At 35.0% G+C, this 15102-nt stretch overlaps 3 protein-coding genes and 1 long non-coding RNA gene across 6 annotated transcripts; all 4 read left to right on the top strand.

The window, feature by feature from the left end:
• The first annotated feature begins 370 nt into the window (after positions 1-370).
• Positions 371-1768, top strand: LOC147941931 (uncharacterized). Of its 2 annotated transcripts, none has more exons than XR_015562615.1 (4): positions 371-580; positions 1044-1106; positions 1228-1295; positions 1399-1768. It is a non-coding gene; the product is annotated as an uncharacterized LOC147941931 (long non-coding RNA). The 2 variants fall into 2 exon arrangements; XR_015562616.1 differs by having other exon boundaries at positions 441-580; positions 1044-1111.
• A 977-nt stretch (positions 1769-2745) lies between these two features.
• LOC104705129 (exportin-2-like) lies at positions 2746-6484 on the top strand. Its single transcript, XM_019227197.2, has 5 exons — positions 2746-2940; positions 3882-3953; positions 4048-4144; positions 4441-6245; positions 6319-6484. The coding sequence occupies exons 1-5, from the start codon at positions 2927-2929 to the stop codon at positions 6347-6349; spliced, it is 2019 nt and encodes a 672-aa protein (XP_019082742.2). The 5' UTR covers positions 2746-2926; the 3' UTR covers positions 6350-6484.
• A 4098-nt stretch (positions 6485-10582) lies between these two features.
• Positions 10583-11952, top strand: LOC104703552 (F-box protein At2g27310). The gene is given in 1 exon segment (XM_010419580.3): positions 10583-11952. A coding segment is annotated over 1 exon segment (1008 nt). The 5' UTR covers positions 10583-10782; the 3' UTR covers positions 11791-11952.
• Positions 11953-13326: 1374 nt separating this feature from the next.
• On the top strand, positions 13327-15069 carry LOC104703551 (NAC domain-containing protein 40). Of its 2 annotated transcripts, none has more exons than XM_010419579.3 (4): positions 13327-13623; positions 13709-13962; positions 14061-14267; positions 14570-15069. In XM_010419579.3, the coding sequence occupies exons 1-4, from the start codon at positions 13443-13445 to the stop codon at positions 14948-14950; spliced, it is 1023 nt and encodes a 340-aa protein (XP_010417881.2). In that variant the 5' UTR covers positions 13327-13442; the 3' UTR covers positions 14951-15069. The 2 variants fall into 2 exon arrangements, with proteins under 2 accessions (XP_010417881.2, XP_087313005.1); XM_087456879.1 differs by having other exon boundaries at positions 14061-14314.
• The last annotated feature ends 33 nt before the right edge of the window (positions 15070-15102 follow it).

Genomic DNA, 15102 nt, shown 5'->3' with positions numbered 1-15102 from the left:
TTTTTTTTTTTTTTTCTGGCTATTCCCCGGTAGGTGGCGATATGTAAAATTTGGGTCTTGGTTAAATCAAGGGATGTGAAATTCTAAATATTATGTAAATATTTACTCTGCCATTTTATTATATTGGGTAAAACATATCATTTTATTTACTGTCGATATCACTAGTGATTTATTTATATCTTAATGTATTTATATACTATTAAAGTATAAGAGCATTTTTTTTTAGCAAGTTTTGTTAGGGTTTAAAAGGTAAAAAAATAAAATAAAAATAACGAATGTGTAATAAGGGAATTTAGAAAATGATTCTTACAGATACGTGTCGATTCATGATTGAGTGGAACACTGAGAGAGAAAAAAAGAATCAAAATTTAAATTTTGTTGTTCTTTCTTCCCTCTCTCTCTCTCTCGTTATCAGCGCCGATGGCCAAAGGAGAGGCCCTTCTTCTGTCGTTTGATTTGAGAGGAGAATCGAGAAGAAACCGCTGATCTAATAATCTGAGGTGACGATCTGCAAACGAAGAGTTGGGTGAACCAAATCGATGGTCATTCTCTCTCTCGAATCTCCCTTCTCTTTCTAATGGTACCTCTCTATCTGTTTCCGTTTGTAGATCGTGACCAGCATATCTGAATTGGGATATTAGGGTTGTGTTCGATAATTAGGCTTATCTGAATTGGGATTTGATTTGTTCGATATTTAGGATTATCTGACTTAGGATTTGATCTTGATGAATTAGCGGTTCTGGGTACTTGAGTTTTGTGTTGATTTCAACTTGTTTATGAATGAGTGGATGTTTCAATAAGCTTAAATTTGTGTTTTTTTTTTTTTTTTTCATGTTCTAGATTTGTATTTCTGTGAGTCTAAAACGATGCTTAATTTCTTCAGGGTTTTTGGATTTGTGGTTCATGTTTATGGATTTAGTAGTTAGGCTCAAAGTTGAGTTTCTTGTGTGTTGCAGGATGAACACTTACAAACACATTGGAAAATGACTTGTATTATTGTTAGGATTTTTTTTTTCTGATTTATTTCACTTCCTGATGTGTAGGCGGATCCTGAACTAGAAGCTATTAGACAGAGGAGAATGCAAGAGCTTATGGCTCGACAAAAGGCATGGTCAAATTTCTTAATAAACCTTAACTGACATATATTTGATTTCTTCTCAAATACATGTGTTACCTTTGTGCCTCGTTTCCCTTGTGAGATCTTCACTAAACTGCATAATTTTGCAGGGTAAGCAGGGTGCTAATCAGCAGAAAAATCCAGAGTAAGAGAAACAACAGGACGATGCTAGTACAAGGTGTGTGTATTAGTTTGTCATTCATACATTGTGATTATTTTCTTCAGTTTCGAGTTCTATTTTTGAGCTAACGTATTCGTCTGATTTGAAAATCTTCGTGTAGGGAAGCTGATGAACGTGGCGTAGACAAATGATGCTTTTTATAAAATATTGTCTTCCCCAAGCCCGAGAGAGAGAAGTAAGTAAGTCCCATCTTTATATGTGTTGGGGCTTCATCTAGTTACTCTCTCGTTTTTCTTCATTATGTCATCAATGTGACCATCTGAGGGAGACACACAATATTGTGTTTATATATCTTTGATGCTTCTTCTTCTTCTTCTTCTTCTTCTTCTTCTTCTTTTTTTTTTTTTCTTTTCTATAGTTGCTCGCTCGAATTGCCCTGGTAAAACCTGAGAAAGCTAGAGGATGCCATTTTGAGGGCTGCTCAAATGGGACTGATAGTTGAAAAGATAAGTTTCCATGTCCTACTTCAATAATTTTTATAGTTAATGAGTCTGGTTTTACATAAGGGGGTTCACTGAGTCTTCGTGACTGTGATGCATCTAATAGTTATTAAAAAGACACTTTGTTTGCTTTATTTAAAATATTGTTGCACCATTAGATTAGAGAAGTGGTCTTTTTGAGAATTCATGTTATAAATGATTAGTCTTATCTTTTTTTTTTGTTTTTTTTTTTTTGTTTTTTTTTTTTCTCGTTTTGTTGTATTTCTACTTTATCATTTATAACATGAAGAAACATTAAAATCCAAAAAAATATAAAGGAGACACAATGGAGATAGAGAGGATATGTGTAACATAGAAAAGTAGATGTTGACAGAAAGGTATTATTCACATACATACAGTACACTCATAAATATATATATGGGTTCATAACGGTAAAATATTGATTTTGGGTCTTTCCAAACCCTCTTCCGCACAATGAAACAAGTTAGACAACTACACATGTGCATATATACAAATTGACCCAAATATTTTTTTTACATATTGACCCAAATATTGAATAAGTATTTTTTAGAATTTTAGGATTGCAAAACCCATTCTCCCGACAACTACTGCATCTAGTAAGTCATCTACACCCTCTCTCACGCGCCTATGGTCTCCTCTGCAACCAATAGTTTTCAAAAGAACGTTTCACCTTTTTTTGCATCTCTTGCGTTTCGCCTTTTTTTGCATCTCTTCTCTTGCATACGAGAAGCATGTTGACGTAATTGTTTCTTTACAAAGTTACTATTTTTTTTTTTCTTTAATATATTTTTCCTGTAAATGTAAATGGCTGTCCACCATTAAAACCTTTGTTTTCCAAAATACATGTATCTTTGCATCTCTTCTCTTGCTTACGTGTGAAATTTCCATATATTGTTGTACATAGTATTATTATTGTTGAAAATCCATTAACCTTACAAAGTAGAGATTAAAATAAATAAATAAAAATAAATAAATTGAAACAAACCGACGTGGAACCGCGGAGAAGAGCTAAAGTGTACTCATTTGTCTTCTTCTCCCTCTGACCCTCTCCCTCTCCCTTTCATTACTCTCTGCAACTCCCTCTCCCTTTCATTACTCTCTGCAACTGCAACTGCAAAACTTGTAAAGAAACAAGACAAGTTTGTTCAAGCTCTCTCTGACGACACAATGCTACGAATGAGGTAGTTTTCTCCATATCTGGTTTCTTCTTCTTCTCCATCTCGTCTCTCTGTTCTTGTGCATATCTCTGTGTATGGTTTCTTCTTCTTCTCCATCTCGTCTCTCTGTTCTTGTCCATATCTCTCGTCATCATCTTCTTCTTCTTCTCCATCTCGTCTCTCTGTTCTTGTCCATATCTCTCGTCACCATCTTCTTCTTCTCCATCTCGTCTCTCTGTTCTTGTCCATATCTCTCGTCATCATCTTCTTCTTCTTCTCCATCTCGTCTCTCTGTTCTTGTGCATATCTCTCGTCATCATCATCTTCTTCTTCTTCTCCATCTCGTCTCTCTGTTCTTGTCTATATCTCTCGTCATCATCTTCTTCTCCATCTCGTCTCTCTGTTCTTGTCTATATCTCTCGTCATCATCTTCTTCTCCATATCGTCTCTCTGTTCTTGTCCATATGTCTCGTCATCATCTTCTTCTCCATCACGTCTCTCTGTTCTTGTGCATACCTCTATATATGGTTTCTTCTTCTTCTCCATCTCGTTTCTCTGTTCCTCTGTATCTGTTTTCTTCTTCTTCTCCATCTCGTCTCTCTGTTCTTGTGCATACCTCTATATATGGTTTCTTCGTCTTCTCCATCTCGTCTCTCTGTTCTTGTCTATATCTCTCGTCATCATCTTCTTCTCCATCTCGTCTCTCTGTTCTTGTCCATATGTCTCTGTGAGGACCTCGTCATCATCTTCTTCTCCATCTCGTCTCTCTGTTCTTGTCCATATGTCTCTGTGAGGACCTCGTCATCATCTTCTTCTCCATCTCGTCTCTCTGTTCTTGTGCATACCTCTATTCTTCTTCTCCATCTCGTCTCTCTGTTCTTGTGCATATCTCTCTGTGATCATCATCTTCTTCTCCATATCTATCTCACACCCTCTGTATCTTGATGTTTTCTTTGTACTTGCAGGTCTGTTGCGTCGTTTGTGAAACAGATGCGGGTTGGCTTCTTGCGCTTGCCCCCCGAGCTTAATGCTCCCAGGTATATATCTATTTGTTGAGGAGCTTTGTTTCATAACAATGTTTTTTCTCTCTTCGTCGTCTTCTAACAGGTAAATTTGATTTTCTCTTTTCAGGCCTTCTTCACTTATGCCGGAAGTTAGCCTTTCTGTCTTTCCGATGAGATTTTACGGATCTGATAGACCACCACTCACCACTGCACAGTGGCGCCGGGTATGAATATTACAAGAATCGCATATACTAAATTTATTAGGTCCATTTCTTTTAGTTTCAGTTTGAATGGATATATTGTAAGTTTTGTATGTATTGCATATATTACAAGAGGGATTACATCTTAGTATATATACATAAGTCGAGTAGAGGAGACTAGGTTTAGCTAGATATGTATAGTTCTGTACAAGGAAATGATATATTGCAGAAGAAATGGAATGATACTGGCGTATCCTTAACATCTTAGTATATATATCATATCACATCTTCCTTACTTGTCTCATTTCTGTTGTTTTCAGATCAATGACAAAAAAGATGGAAAGAAGGAGCATCAAATAAAGAAAAAAGCAAACAAAGCTGAAGCCAGAAGAGAGGCTACCATCGAGGCATACCATCAAGAGTTAGAAGAAGAAAGGAAGAGAAATGAAGATATCTATAGTGGTATCCTGCTAAGATCGATTAGCTCACTGACTACCAAAGAAGAAATGCTGTTTATCACAAACGTGCTCAGTGAGATCTCTTTAAACATGGCGGACGCACGAGTGATTCTGTATAACATTGCACTTCCTAATCTGCTGGATGTTAAAGAGGATAAAGAGCTTTTAGAGAAAGATGAGATGGGCTATATCTTCTGTAACAGTAGAAGAAGGGTAGCTTCTAAGCTCATCAGGAAAATGTGTACAAAGAAGCGTCGGATCGTGGAGTTGGTTGAATTGGAGGTTAAAAGACTCTTGACTTTTCCCCATTGGGAATGGGAGAACCACTTGAGGGTATACTCCTTAGTGATGTCTTTGTTGGATGCTAAGGATGAGTTTGCTTTGAATTTAATTAAGAAAGTGGCATTGAAGGAGTTGGCTAACCACAGCCCCCAATGTCCTTTTTTTGAGACTGTGGCCTTAGAACTCATCTCTGAGTTTGTAGAAGTCATCCCACCGGTTCTCCTTGCTGATATACTTCCTCATTTGCAAAAGGGTCTTGAGGCCAAAAGCAGGCTTTGGAGCACATATTCTACCCTCTCAATGACAAAAATCCTCTTGAAGGCAAAACATGGATCCTTTCGTGTCAATCCAGCGCTTCTTTTAAACAACACATTGGAGTTTCTCTACTTCACTCGAACTGCTAAAAGGAATGATTTTACCGTCTACCTAGTTGGAGGAGCTCTACGTGCTTTGGTTCGTGAGGTGTGTAAACAACACGAGCCTTCAATGTTGCTGTTTCTGGAATCACGAATCTTTCCCGTAATCGAAGAGCTCCTCAACGATTGTCTGACTTGTGAGACTCTCCTTCCATCTCTGTGTGATTTGGTGACACAACTCATTCAAGTACAGAGATCAACTCTATCGGTCAAATACGTTGACATAGTGTATTCTCTAGTCTCTGCTGATGCCTGGTTAAAAGCTAATGATGCTGCAGCTTTGGTTCGATTGGTGCAAGCTCTGCTCCTCAACAATCCTCAAGAGTTTAGGTGGAGCATGGTATTTAGGATGCTCACTGGCCTTGTTTCATCGCCAAAAGCAGTTGGAGATGGAGTCAATGGGCTCAAGCTTCTTGTTGGGACAGGGACGCTTAGTTACAGGGACATAAGTCCTTTCATGTCTGAAATGTGGGCAGCTGTTAACACTGTGGTTGGGACTCAGAAGATCCTCTTGTTGTCACTCTTTGTTGTAAAGCATGGAGTAGACCCCCTCATCACAGATCTGAATGCTGTGAGGGGCACAAACTTCAAATCTGTATTGGTGAAGTGGATTCCAGATTTGAAGCTTGTCAAGGAAGAATATGATGTGAAGCTGGCTGTGGTTGCTGGGACGAGAGTCATCTGTCATCCTCGTGTATTTGAATATGAGTCGTCCCATGAAAGATGGGGTTCGTTTGTGGAAAACATCTTGGTCCTTCTCATCAAGAAGCAGAAGAAAGGAGATTCAGAGGATCTTATTCCAGAGGTTGAGGATCCCAAGCTGTTTTTGGTAACCTCATTGTCTAAGCTGACAGAGGATCATCCAGCCAAATACCTTAACATGTTTGCTAAACATGTTAATCGAGGGTTAGTGGCTGAGTTACAGAAATTGTGCGATGATTACAATGTCAATCTGGAATTGCCTCCAGTGTAAGTTAATTTCCTCATTGATTATTGTTATTATATACTAAGATGATGACTAATTATATACTTTTGGTTGCAGTGAGACGAAGGGGAAGAAGAAGAAGAAGTAAGGCCATATTCAGTCAATATTCAGTCAAAATTTACCTTATTTATTTCTTCCGTAAACTGTTATCAATGTGTCCGGGTCCCAAAATATATGCAAACTAGCTATAACAACAACTATATCTAATGAATATGGGTTTAACTATCTTAAAGTCGGGGAAACGTCGGTTTTAGGGTGAATCCCACCAACACTAAATGCAGAAATTGAACATACGTATCAATAGTCCTCATGAGAAAAATGTGACTATATAATTACAGCAGATGGGGTTTTTAGAAAACATGTTAAAAGATGAGTATAAATAATAGATTATTTAATTTGTTGTGGTTTACAATTTTTTATAACTCTAAACCAATAGTATACAATTATTTTACTTGAAGTCTACCATTCATCAATAATACTTCATAAATATTTGCATAGAAAACTCAAAAAAATTGTCTTTTCTAAAAATTTTATCGCTTAGATAATTCTTACACAAGTTAGTACGTAAGTTAAGCAATACCATGTTGATTGCAGATAGATGACGAGATGACAATCAATTCGGTAACGTGTGCACACTAAACCCGATTAAGTGGAAGTGAGAGAGAGACTCTAGACGACTCAAAGGCTTGGGATTCCTTGCATTTTAAAGAAGATCCAAATCAAATCCGGTTTTGGGTTGGGTTAAGAGTTTGTTAGCCGGTTTAAAGGCTGTTACTCTGTCATAAAAAAACAGAGCTTGTGATCGAGTTTGCTTAATGACCTCATCCCTTAATCTTATTCTTGTAATCTATTCTTAAACTAGAGAGAGAGATAGCTGTAACGGTGGATGTATAACCGCAACATAATATCTCGTGGATTGCTGCTAATTCAAGTTGGCCTTTAGACCCGTCACCCTTAAACTTAAAGTGGCCCCAAACGGACCATTAACATTAAGACAATTAGAAGAAAAACATGAATTGCGAGTCGGACTCATATTTTTTAACCCTTAAGCGCCATATATGGACAATGAAAGCAACCAACTAATCTAATGGACATTTTTCGTTTTATATATCTTTTGCGGTAGAGTGTGTACACACGAATCTATAGCGGAAGTGTCCGAGTGAAATCGTACCGACTTATTCTGGTTTACGTTCTTTAGTTATCTTCTTATGTTGTTAACTTGTTATGACTCTAATATTTCTATCACCAAAAAAAAAAAAGATTTAATGCGAAAACGAAATAAGAGAATGAATCGGCGAAGCAAAACCAAACAAACAAAAGGATAATCTTGTCGTTGATGGAATAGAGGAACATGAACATTAAACAGTTGTTTAAGTCTTTAGGTTTGTTTGTTAAAAAGCACATGAATAGACATTTGGATAAGGGCTGCGATTTTTATGTTTCTTCTTTGGCTCCTTTTGTTTAAGTTAATACTTCCTTTTAATATTTTAATTAATAGTATTTCACTTTGCATCTTTTTTAAAAAAAGTTCACTTAGCTAGCTTACCTCCACTTTACATCTATTGATTCTATTCTCAACAAATTGAATTAACAAAAAATAATTAAAAGCGTTGAATTATTTTAGCCAAAAGACAATAAATATTCACCGTTTACTAAAAATGAAAATAGTATCAATTTTTATCTGTCGACTAATATAGAAATACTGAAATAGTAAGAAAAATAATGACTGTCAAATTTACGTCTCAATATTAATCTCTATAGCAAAAACAAGATAAAAAGAATATAAACGACCCATAAGCCAATGAATATCAACATTGGTCCTTCTAATAACTAACACGAATATAACAGCTCACTCACTAATCACTGTTTAAGAGCAAAACTCGTTTACGCTACGTCACTTAACACTTGCTATTTTGATTATATGATATATCCATCGACAGAAAGACGTGTTCTCTAGAGGATAATAATAAAAGGAACTTGTATATATAATAATATATGTTAAATTTTCACTGTTAAATACTTTCTTTGTTTCTAGAAAATATATTTTGATTTTTTTTAATTGCTATACGTTGATTTTATAGATATTTTTATGTAAAGTTATTTGTCGTGATTTTATATGTATGTAGGCGGTGTTTTTAGGTATCACTTGAACCTTTACTACATATGCAATTTTTAACACCGTTTGTAAGAACACTTTAAATACATTATCAACTTTTGATATTTGTTAGTTTGCATAAAGTTTATATGCTCTTTTTTTCTTGGTTGTACTTGTAACTAATTACTTCTTAACATAAAATACTTAATATATAAAGAATTTTTTTGAAAAATAACTTTTTCGTGTACTAATTTTTAAAAATACCCTTTTTATCTATCAATCTTTATAAATATGTCTTCTTAAATCTGAAAATTTATTACGTTTTACATAGTTTATAAGGTATTGGATAGTAACAACTACTATTTGGAGACTCAATGCAAAATCTTTATAAAGTTTTATAAGGTTTTTAAAAGGTTTAAAAAAAACGTAAAAGTTATTTATAAAGTATATAAAATTTTACAGACATATAAAAGTAGTTTGTATATATTATTATAAGTTTACACACATATTTGAATCAATATCAGATTTTTAGTAGCATTTTTGATAAAGTTTTAGGAATGGGTCATAAAAGTAGTATTAGAAAAAAGTATCTTTGAGATTCTCCTATTAGTCAAAATTTTACTGGAAACATCATATATAAATATAGATTTTATCTTTATTGTTAAATTTATTTAAATTGTAAAAAATATCTGAGTAAAATTTTAGTTTTATTTTGTTTTAGACTATAAATTTTAGAGGAATGTAGACTACGTAGTAGTTGAACATCTATGTATCTATATGGAATTTGTCATGCTTGTATCTTTAAGACTTTAACCATATTTTCAACGTTTTCTTTGATCTATAAATAAGCAATTGAAGGTTATTCAATTTTTATTAATGCATATAGCATTAATTCAATGTTGGGAACTTTTCTTTTTATTACAAAAAAAAAAAAAAATCAACAGTAACATCAATGCATAAAACGAAATTAGGCTACATGGCCTAATCTCTGCATTACTATTAATAATTTTTCCCTTAGAAATTAATTTAATTTTGTTGAAGAGATCTTTGTTTGATGAAAAAAGCCACAACCTGTTGACAAAAGAAAGAGAGCCAATAATTAGACCACCGGTTCTGACTGGACCATCCGTCTAAGAGATATTAACCGACCATGACAAATAAAAATCTCTTGGCCAACTTTTTTGGTTTTAATATCAAAAGGTTTGATAAGTCAACCAAGAAATAAAGTAACGTGGAAAATATGAAGTTCGTTGCAGACATTACTAAAAGATAAGCTTCTTCCTCTTTTTTTCTTTGGACACGATAAAAAACCATATTTTATAAAAATAGGATAACATAAATTAAAGTAAGATTAGACACTGTTACTCACACCGATACTGATTATAAATAATAAGATTTCATATATTGAAATAGATATCAGAAATGTTAAAGTATCTGAATATGGAAAAAAATGCAATCAAAATTCCTAAAAATAGAGAATACCACGTATTAGTATTAAATACCATGAAATGTTGGATATCAAACTTGGAATATATAAATCTGCCAGATTCAAAGAACAATTATCTGAATTTTGGCAAAACAGATACAAAGAACAACTATCTGAATATTAACAAACAAAATTTAATGATGCAGGCATAATATACCCATGATCCAAGTTCAAATACAAGAAAATTAGCTAAAACTAAATTTGAAAAAATCATAAAATACAAAATTAAAGACTAAAGTTTCCGATCACAAAATACAATAAAGTAAAAAATGTATATTAATTTTATTTTCATAAACAGTTAATATACAATTTATCAATCAAACATATATTAATATAATTTTTTTATCATGAAATTCCCACTTTTCTCTTTATTATACTATAGTATATCTAAAACTTTTACGTAAACAGATTGAAATGATATTTCAATATTCTGAATTTCAAATTAAGATGTCTAAATCCGGATCTGAATTCAGAAAATTTTAATATCATATTTATTTCTAAAACAATCAGAATTCGGTTCTTGAATATATTTATACCCTACTCCTTTTTTAATAAATTCAACCAATATATTTAACCCAAAAATAATATTTTATTTATTTATAAAGAAAGAAATGAGAAAATGTCGTTACCAAAAAAAAAAAAAGGGATAAAAAGAAAGAAATATTGATCGTGTGTATACGCGTGGGTATCTAACCTATGTATAGAAACTTAGAAAAACTTTGATCATTCATGCCCCAACTTGGATTAGAATAGTCTGAAAGAGCCACGGTTGACTGAACCTGTCTCCCTTCTTTATCCTTTTCTTTATTTTCTTCTTTTAATCATTCATTATATTATATATATACATCTTCTCTAATTTCTTAATCATCTCCTTATACTTTTTTTTTTTCAATAAATTTTGATCATCTATCTCCTCATTCCACAAAAAAAAAAAAAAAAAATGGCATCCGTTGATGATTCAATCACAACTCTGCATTCGGACATCATTCAAACCCAAATCTTGACACGACTTGATGGTCCGACGCTAGCCTCCACCGCATCAACGTCCTCTTATCTCCAAACTCTATGCACGGAACAAAAGCTCTGGCAAGAACTCTCAACCGCTACGTGGCCTTCAATCAAAGGTCCACGTGTTGTCCAAGCTATCTCCTCTTTCCCTTCTGGTTACCGATCTTTCTTTGCTGACTCGTACCCGTTCACCGAACACACGTGCCGGTCCGAAAAACACGATCCACCCACGGCGGGATTGATCTCAGCCGTTGATTTGTATTACAGAGGAGAGCTTATTTACTCGAAGGTACAAGAGATGGAAACAGAGAAAGGTAAGTCAGGATGGTTCTTGACGTAACCGTTTCGGGTGGATATACTCGACCCGAAAGAGTCGGTACAAACCCGGATTCGATATCCGGGTGGGGACTACGATGCGTGGGTGAAACATATGGAGGAGAGCATGAGACTTAGTTGGATAGTGATCGATCCGATCAAGAAACGGTCGGCTAATATATCGAGCCGGAAGGCGGTGTCGGCGAGGCGGAACTGGCTAACGGGTGATTTAGAGATAAGGTTTTCGACAATAGTGACGGCTGCAGCGGCGGCGGAAGTGGCGGCAGTTGTGTCATGCGGGTCAGCGGAAGCGTGGAAGGAGGTGGATGAGGAAGTGGGAGGAGAAGTGCACGTGAGGGACGTGAGGTTACAAGTAGAGGACATAGAAGGAAAATGTATGAAAGGGAAGGATAGTCTGGTAATTTTACAAGGGTTGTTAGAAGGAAAGAGATGTTGTAAAGATGGTGAAGAGAGAAGAGCTAAAGAAAGGTACGAAGAATACGTGGGGACGAAGAGACAATGGAGAGAGAAGAAAGAGTGTAGAGAAAAAGCTCAAGACACGATTTGTATGATCTTTGGCTTCTCTTTGTTTGTGCTTTTGTGGAGTTTTATTTTGTTAAGGTAAATTACTAAAATGAGATACAACGATACGATAACAGAAAACACATACACACTACTTGATCATTAATGACTTAATGTTCTGTTTTTTTTTTCTCTTTTGTTCTTTTCATAATTTCATATGTAATAATGAAAACTATTGAGGAATATATACAAAGATATTTGGTTATAGAAGCGTGACATACTACCAACTTTTTTTGTTTATTCTTTACCGAAAAAGAAGTTTTGTAAAATAGTCGTTAACATGTCATTTGACGTAACACCTGATCAGAAAACGAAAAGGTTAAATAAATATATTGCGGTCGGGAAAATTAGTCAATTAAAGTGGGCAAAGAAGATTTTTGGTGGTTATGAATATTTTTTTTTTTTTACGTTTTAATATATGAGTTCGATTATTGTTTCCTATTGTTACAAACATATGTGGGCTTAGGCCCAATTTTGTTTGCTAGATTAGTAGGTTAATTTATGTTTTAGGGTTATTCATATACCGACTCGAATAATTAAGAGGTGGGGGGGGGGGGGGGGGGGGTGGGGAAACAATAATTAGGAGAAAGGCTATATAACATTTTTTTTTGATAAACTTTATCGACTGTCCGATCAGCTTCCGTAGAAACACACCGAAATACTTCAAAATGGACTTTTCTATGAAGGACCACCATAATGTCTATTCCAAGTTTGGAATGCTTTCCGACTAATGTCAAGAGTAGTCAGGCCGCCTGTATTTCTGACTACCATATAAATCAATTGGATCAAGATCCAACCAACAGACTTTCCACACAGCTGTGATTTTTGTTTCTAGGGTGGATCAAACCTAGATTAGTTCCTTTCAACATTTCCCCAATTCTCCTTTACCACTAGACCACAACTGTGCGGACAAGGCTATATAACTTTTAGGCCATAAAATTTATTATTATAACTTAAAAAAATCAATGTTTAGTAACTTTTTAAAGAATAAATTTTGGATTGAAACTTTTTTATGCATTTGATACATAAAGAATCTTAATACAAAAGTTAAAACATTTGGAATTTTTTTAAAATTGATTTTGGCAAATTAAATAGTGTTAGTTTTTTTTTTAAAATAATAACTATGAGGAGAAATAAGATTATTTGGGCAACGAATATAATGTACTGTAGTTAAATTAAATTAAATTTAAAATAAATGGTCGAAGAAAATTGTGTGTTTGTGACATAGTCACTAATAAGTTATAACCTCTTGAATATACGAGATAATTTTTTTGAAGAAAAGACTATAAAAAGGTGTCAAAGAAATAAATCTTGGCACAAAGAAAATAAAGGAGTATTCAATTGTCATGCGCACATTACAAATACCGAGGAAGACACTGAACACGTGTTAAGACAAGAAGAGTCGATAAGAATCAATGAGAGAACTTCAGAGCTGGGTTTGAGTTCTGCCCAATAATACATCACCACGTCATCATTTTGTCCTTTACTATCTCATTACACTCTTCTGTTATTCGCCCGTTCCGCCATGTCATCCCTTTTCCCCCTATGAAGCCGCCAAAAAATCTCAAAAATCGACAAAACCTTTACACGAAGCAAAGTAGCTGTGCTCTGCTCGCTCACTTACCATTTAATAACGCATGTAAAGCAAAGCATTTTTGTGTTCTTGAAAACAAAAAAAACAAAGAAAGCAAAAAAATGTCTAAGGAAGCTGAGATGTCGATCGCTGTGTCGGCTTTGTTCCCTGGGTTTAGATTCTCACCGACGGATGTGGAACTCATCTCTTACTATCTTCGTCGTAAAATCGATGGTGATGAGCACTCTGTTGCTGTGATTGCTGAGGTTGAGATTTACAAGTTTGAGCCGTGGGACTTGCCAGGTTTTTATTTTTCGTTCTTTATTTTCTTTATATTTATAACATTGAATATACAATCACTAGTTTGAATTTAAGTACATAAAAACAGAGGAATCGAAACTGAAATCGGAGAACGAGTGGTTTTACTTCTGCGCGAGGGGGAGGAAGTACCCGCACGGGTCACAGAGCCGTCGAGCCACACAGCTCGGATATTGGAAAGCTACCGGTAAAGAGAGGAGTGTGAAATCAGGGAACCAAGTTGTTGGAACCAAGAGAACACTAGTCTTTCATATCGGTCGAGCTCCTCGCGGGGAGAGAACCGAGTGGATTATGCATGAATACTGCATCCATGGCGCCCCACAGGTTCTTAAAATTTTTGTATTGTCTAATTCTTGAGTTTGAATGTTGTGAAATATAATTAAAACAAAAAAAAGATATAATGAAATTTTGGGTTTTCATAGGATGCATTAGTGGTGTGCCGGTTAAGGAAAAATGCTGATTTTCGAGCTAGTTCGAGCCAAAGGCATATAGAGGATGGTGTTGCGCAAGATGATGGATACGTTGGCCAAAGCGGTGGTTCGGAGAAGGAGGAAAAATCGTATTCGGTTTATGACTCTGAGCTTCAAATATCAAATGGTGACATAGCGGAGTCATCAAATGTTGTTGAGGTCAGCTTGCTTTTGAGAAAGGTGTCCTTTAATGATGTTTAATGCGGGTAAATCCGATCCAATCTTACACAGTTACACCGAACTGAACATAACTTATCCGTTAACGAAATCAAATTCATTAAAGTTGGATCCACCTTCTCTTTAATATATATATATATATGACATGTATTTCATTTTCGTTACCACTTACCAATATTATAAATCCAATACTTGTGCTGACCACCCTTAGTTACGTTGTCTTTTACTCGTTTGAGTATAGAGTTTGTAAATGAGTTGATTTTTTTTTTTTTATTGGGATGCAGGATCAGGCCGAAATCGTTGATGATTGTTACGCCGAGATTTTGAACGATGATATAATAAAGCTTGACGAGGAGGCAATGAAAGCTAGCCAAGCATCTCGACCAACTAATCCAACTCAACAAGAAACGATATTCAGCGAAGCATCGAGTAAGAGGTCAAAATGTGGTATAAAAGAAGAATCAAAGGAGACAATGAATTGTTACGCTTTGTTCAGGATCAAGAACGTCCCCGGCACCGAGCTCAGCTGGAGATTCCCGAACCCGTTCCACATCAAGAAAGATGATAGCCAGAGATTGATGAAGAATGTTCTGGCCACTACTGTTTTCTTGGCCATCTTAGTTTCTTTCTTTTGGACTATCTTAATAGCTAGGAACTCTAGTTAGTTAGTTAGGTCATACATGTCATGTCCTCTTCTGAGTTACGGACTCGCACCACTTGTACTACGAAATACTAATATAATATTGATAGAGTAACTCCACGTGTTTTGTATGAATCACCAAAATGAAATCTTTTTAATAATTATAATACCTTCTAT

Source organism: Camelina sativa, chromosome 7, assembly GCF_030686135.1.
Source record: "Camelina sativa cultivar CO46 ecotype springtype chromosome 7, ASM3068613v1".
Lineage (NCBI taxonomy): Eukaryota > Viridiplantae > Streptophyta > Magnoliopsida > Brassicales > Brassicaceae > Camelina > Camelina sativa.
This window is presented reverse-complemented; position numbering and strand designations above follow the sequence as displayed.

Excerpts from the sequence above, each read along its gene's own strand:
- LOC104705129 (XM_019227197.2), top strand. Across the intron at positions 3,954-4,047 it reads CCCGAGCTTAATGCTCCCAG|GCCTTCTTCACTTATGCCGG; the intron begins GTATATATCTAT and ends TTCTCTTTTCAG. Across the intron at positions 4,145-4,440 it reads CCACTGCACAGTGGCGCCGG|ATCAATGACAAAAAAGATGG; the intron begins GTATGAATATTA and ends TGTTGTTTTCAG.
- LOC104703551 (XM_010419579.3), top strand. The coding sequence starts at position 13,443 with ATGTCTAAGGAAGCTGAGATGTCGATCGCTGTGTCGGCTTTGTTCCCT. Across the intron at positions 13,624-13,708 it reads TGAGCCGTGGGACTTGCCAG|AGGAATCGAAACTGAAATCG; the intron begins GTTTTTATTTTT and ends ACATAAAAACAG. Across the intron at positions 13,963-14,060 it reads GCATCCATGGCGCCCCACAG|GATGCATTAGTGGTGTGCCG; the intron begins GTTCTTAAAATT and ends GGGTTTTCATAG.